This window comes from Hippocampus comes, unplaced genomic scaffold, assembly GCF_001891065.2.
Source record: "Hippocampus comes isolate QL1 unplaced genomic scaffold, H_comes_QL1_v1.1 scaffold242, whole genome shotgun sequence".
In the NCBI taxonomy this organism is placed as follows: Eukaryota; Metazoa; Chordata; class Actinopteri; order Syngnathiformes; family Syngnathidae; genus Hippocampus; species Hippocampus comes.
The window spans coordinates 717,929-723,480 of record NW_017805385.1 but is presented as its reverse complement, the minus strand read 5'-3'; the positions used below and the strand labels follow the sequence as shown (position 1 = coordinate 723,480).

General features: G+C 40.7%; 1 protein-coding gene across 1 annotated transcript; it reads right to left on the bottom strand.

Moving 5' to 3' along the window:
- Positions 1 to 2,058: 2,058 nt before the first annotated feature.
- LOC109517551 (tyrosine-protein kinase receptor UFO-like) lies at positions 2,059 to 4,146 on the bottom strand. Its single transcript, XM_019872768.1, has 4 exons — positions 4,020 to 4,146; positions 3,725 to 3,802; positions 3,045 to 3,137; positions 2,059 to 2,210 (listed from the first exon to the last, which is right to left on the bottom strand). Exons 1-4 carry the CDS (start codon positions 4,063 to 4,065, stop codon positions 2,059 to 2,061), a joined length of 369 nt encoding a protein of 122 aa, XP_019728327.1. The 5' UTR covers positions 4,066 to 4,146.
- Positions 4,147 to 5,552: the final 1,406 nt, after the last annotated feature.

Sequence of the window (5,552 nt, the reverse complement as noted above, 5' to 3'; positions counted from 1 at the left end):
CCCCGGGGGGGACAAGGTTTTAATTTCACATTTGCACTAATTAGTTGAGGTTTTCCAACCTCCGTTTGCATGTTAGGAATAGAGGAAACTTAGCACTAAGAGCGGGGGAATGACCTACATTTGAGTAGTTGCACACGCTTGCACTTTCTCCAGCAAAAAAAAAAAAAAAAAAGCACAAATTGCAAAATACAGGTGCAGCTCACGAAATTAGAATATTGTGGAAAACTTTATGTGGTGAAATTCACAAAGTGCACTCTATATGTGAAACGCTTCATGATTTTATTTTCAAACATTTTGATGATTTATAGTTTACAGCTTCCACAAGTCCAAACTGAACCATCAGAAGAAATTAAAACGTGACATCAAAATGATTTTTTTATGTAGAAATTAGGTAAGAATTGGTCTTGTGAAAACAAAATATCGCAAAATCTCAATGTTATTTATTACACATGACAATTTGACATTTTAGTACAGATCTTAGCAAGTTGACGCGTGTGATTTGCTTTCTTGGGCTACATAAATTGACCTGGGGGGGCCAGATTTGGCCCCCGGGCCATGAGTTTGACACACGTGTCTTTAACAAAGAGCGTAACTACCGTGTCTCTTTTTCAAACCTTTGAAAAGTAGGGATGGCTGAGTATTGAGTCCAGCCAGGTCTTGGCATCGAGATGACACGGCCTTATTTCAAAGTATCGGGTCCTCTTGAATGATTCCAATATCAGCCAAAAAGCCAAATAAATCAATCAATCAAACAATCTGACATTCAGTTAGTCTTCTTTGCGAGCGGTTGGTGCTACGCTGCAGCTATTTGACGCATCGGGGAATCAAATTAAGAATTATCTGTCGTTGTGTTCATTGAAATGTTTATACTGTGATTACTGGTGGTATCGGTACTTGGTATCGACCGCATTTTTAAACGTTCGGTCACATTTATGAATAGCAATCCGTTTGTGATCTTACACGTTTTGAGCCCAGTGTTGCTTTGCCTTCGGCTTCATTGAAATGACCGCCGCAGCAACACGTTTTCCAGCTGTTGTTCAGGCATCTGTCTGGCTTTAAGGCTCACAGGTGTTGGCTACGCACCACAAAAACCTCCATTTGCCATGCCTGCTTCAGGCATAATTGTGTCCTTTGTTCATTACGACTTCTGCAATTGTCTGAGGTGGGTACAGCGGGCATTGTAAGAATCCCCTTCTCCCTCTGTTTCTGACCTACTCCTCTCTCCAAATTTTATTGTACTCGTTTTAAGTTCTCACAGCAGGTCTGACACTAATGCATGCCAGACTCTGTTGTCTGTTGCACCGAGTTTCAGCCATGAATAATTAATGATTTCCGATAAAGATGCTTGCAGCACACGCGCATGAAAGAAAAACACGTCTGCTCAAAGGCCTGGCCAGCTTCCTCTAACCGGGACCTTCACTATCGTCTCTTGGGAAGCGTAGGCACACGCTCGCGCCCACAACCTGGATGCCTGAGGGTATTCGAGTAGATTCTGATGTTTACCAAAGCTTAAAAAGCCGTGCATTTGCGTGCCACTGAATGTGGCCTCAGCCAGACGGGCTGCGGTTCTAATATCTATATTTACACACGCGGAGATTCCCTTGGGAGCTTTGTCGGTATGTTTGTTGGTTTATCAATACTTGTTTTTATTTGTGTGATATGCGTTTCTGATGTAGAAGACTCAAGGCAAGTATCGATTCGCTTGGACTAGAAATGCATGATTATCACCACTGAAGACGACCGGCAAGATTTTCCACTTGAATTTTCCGGGAAAGTGTCCTGCAATATTGATTCTCTCCTCCAGGAAGCGGAGATCAAGAAAATGGCCAAGAGTGGTAACCGGGAGGCGTGTAAGATCCTCGCCAAGCAGTTGGTGCAGCTGAGGAAGCAGAAGAACCGCACGTACGCCGTCAGCTCCAAAGTTACCTCCATGAATACTCAGACCAAGCTCATGAACTCCCAAATGAAGATGGCCGGCGCCATGTCTTCCACAGCAAAGGTATTCTCCTGAACATGACGCCCCCCCCCCCCCCCCCCCCCCCCATAAAATGTCAATGGTTAACAAAATGTGTTTTTCGCATCACTCACCACGGGACAGTCTCCGAGGCGCGAGTAGAGCAGGTACGTGTGCAGGTCGCCATGTTTCATGTAGGGCAGGATGACCACGGGCGACGGGAAGCCTTCACTCTCCACCGTCTGCAGACACACGCCTGTGCGAAGACACGCCACATCAACATACCAGAGGACCCTGTCGGTGGCCAATTTTAACCCATGTTGAACACGCAGAGAAATTCTGCGCCCGGCCAAAGATTGTGATTAAAAAAACATGGTTTTTTTAAGTTTGGACAGCCCTGATGTAGGCAATTTTTAATTTTAAAATACATTTTTGTTCAGACGGTATTTTATTAAGAATATGATGACAACTTGCAAACCAAAAATACATACTGTATTTAAAATTATATATAGCTTGTAGTGTTATAATTTATGAACATATTTTAAATCACACATAAAATTAATATAAAATGGGCAGAAAAAGAAAGCCAAAATAAAAATCTGAATTATTTCATTTAATACTTTGCATTTCTCATTATATTTTACTGTATAAGCAATCAAAATATTGCATTATAAAATGCATGTAAAATATTCGAAAATATAAACAATCATTTTGTCTAATATGGTAACTTAAAAACATTTTACCTGCATAATGATTTAGCTTTTTTGAAGAGATTGAAATGCATACTGTAGATAAATAACAAAATATCAAATCATATTTCTGAATTATAATCATATCAACTGCTATGTGCAGTTGGATTATTATGGGTTTTATTTTATAAACAATAAAAAACATTACATTAGAGAAAAATAACAATAAATAAAATGTAGTTTCGATTCTAATCGATATTACCTCAAATAAAAATATTCATGTGAGAAATCTAAAGGCAATGACGAAAAAGAATGAAATGATGTGATTTTTTTCTCCAAGCAATTTGTAAGAAATTCATCCGCCAGCATCTGCCGGTGTGCAAAAAGAGGCGGCGTCTCACCGAGCAGCCTCATGACGTTGGCGTGGTCAAACTCCTTCATGCAGGTGGCCTCTCGCAGAAAGTCCTCCATTTCCGAACGCGTGCAGATGGCGACTGGGGCGAGAGCCACAAGTCAGCATTTATTGACGTGCTCCGATAGAACGTTGGCTGCTACGCTCCAACATCAACCCAATTGCCGGACTTTCCACTGTTAATAATCGCTGGCGCCAGGCTGAAACCGCCACCGGGAAAAAGGAATGGGGCTTATTCCACCCCAAACTTTCAAACATCCGCTAACAACCTCGGCTAAACTTAGCTTCTTCCCGATAATCGCTAATTCGATAGTTACGATGTTAAAATGATTTCGATAAGACGGTCGACACCACATATATTTGCAGATTGAATCTTTGTTACCCACAATGCATTTCAAAGGGCGTCAACTATACGCAGATTTATTTGACTATGTATGTTTGTATGGATGCATAGGTGCAAAGACAGATTATTTAAAAAAATGCACCTAAGTGTGAGGACAACAACACAAAAGGGTGCTGTTGGGATATGTCACTTACTTGACACCAACTACTACTTTCCGATCAGCTGGTGGGTGTTAAAGAAAGAGTAGAAAAGTGTGATTTGGGGGTATTACTGGATATTAGTATAATATTAAAGTTATGAATGGTGTAAAGTGGTCCTCCACTCACTCTTCATGGTCTTGACGGCTACTCGGAGAACAGAATCCTCCTGGGTTAGCTGACCCTCCATCACGGAGCCGAACTCCCCTGTAAGACACATCACCAACAAGGATCGAAAGTGCACGAAATTACCACACGGCGTTCTATCAACAATCTGACCCATTTGTCTATTTTTAAAAAAACAATGCGTGGCCCTTAAAGTATTTTTTTTTTTCAAATGGGCCCACCGAGCTGATTCACGCTCAAATTCAATTGTTGTGATAACAAGTGCTGCAATGAGATAGCAGAATGCTAATTTTTGTACCTTCTCCCAGCGTCTTGCCCAGCGTCAGCTTGTGTCTGTCCACCATCACGTCTTGGAGCTTCTGCCTCAGCTCGTCGCTGATGCCCAGACTGTTCACTGAGTGGGCACCAAAGAAAAAAATTAAAAAACGTCTCGTGATGATACGCGCACACGTGATGTAATTAAAGCATTAACATGGAGAAATAAGATGCCGTTGTAAAGCAGCAATGCATTTAAAAAGTACAAGAATATTAGTAGTGCAACAACAATCCCCAAAAATGTAGAACTACACCAGTATAAAAGCAAAAAAAAATAAAAAATAAAAAATTGACATTAAAGCTTGCAGGAAGTGCCAGGATGTACAAAAAAAAACATTCAAGCAGACGTCTGTCCAACTAGAACATGAGCTTTTTTTTTTTTTTAATAGCTTGTCGTTCAACATTTTGTCTTTTGAAGTTTCAAATTATGGATGACAATGATCGATATAAAATGATCTGTAATTCTATTGGATCATTTTTAAAGAACAAGACTATATATAATTCTTATCACACTCAATATTTATACATGTGTAAATAGTATATTTTATTATGCTGCCAGATACTGTTGTTACATTTTGTTTTATTTGTTGCTTGTTTTATATTCTTATTTCTTCAAGTAATAATATTTTAGCATGTTTCCAAATAATATGTCACATTATTATTTAGGGTAGTATTAAAGCGGTTGTTGAAAACAGATTATTGTATTGTATTATACGATCTATTATTGCAATAGATTAGACAATAAATCAATCATATTATTAAATAGTTTTGGGGTTTTTTTTCATGATTATTACTCCCTTCCAGCACAGAGGTCATGGATTCGATTCCAGGCCCTGGCCTTCCTGGGTGTGGCGTTTGCATGTTCTTCCTGTGCCTGCGTGGGTTTTCTCTGGGTGTACTCCGGTTTCCTCATACATTCCAAAAACATGCGCGGCAGGTTAACACTCGAAATTGTCCCTTGGTGTGATTGTGAGCGTGAATGTTCGTCGATGTGTGCCCTGCGATTGGCTGGCAGCCAGTTCAGGGTGTCCCCCGCCAACTGCCCGAAGACGGCTGGGATAGGCTCCAGCGCGACCCTCGTGAGGATAAAGCAGATTAGAAAATGGATAACGGATGAATGACTCCCTTCTTTTGCTAATTGTTTTTTTACAAAATGTCAAGGCCTATATTTCATGTGGCATTTGACATGATCAAATATGGATCCTTGCCCAAGGTGCACCACAGCACTTTGTCTGGAGAGGCGGGACCCAAACATCGGCAAGAATGCTGCTGGGACGTTCCTTTACCGCATCTTCATCTGTGGGAAACGTTTTGGGGCAAGCTGGGACTTGTAAACCAAGTCGCCGTAATTACGGTCACCCAGGCAGGTGTGTGTATGTATGTATGTATGTATGTATGTATGTATGTATGTATGTATGTATGTATGTATGTATGTATGTATGTATGTATATATATGTGTGTGTGTGTGTGTGTGTGTGTGTGTGTGTGTGTGTGTGTGTGTGTGTGTGTGTGTGTG

Bases quoted from the DNA above. Each gene is read 5' to 3' on its own strand.
- LOC109517551 (XM_019872768.1), bottom strand. From the start codon at position 4,065: ATGGTGGACAGACACAAGCTGACGCTGGGCAAGACGCTGGGAGAAG. The intron at 3,803-4,019 runs GTACAAAAATTA...TGTGTCTTACAG, and splicing joins GGGCAAGACGCTGGGAGAAG to GGGAGTTCGGCTCCGTGATG. The intron at 2,211-3,044 runs GTGAGACGCCGC...GTCTTCGCACAG, and splicing joins CAACGTCATGAGGCTGCTCG to GCGTGTGTCTGCAGACGGTG.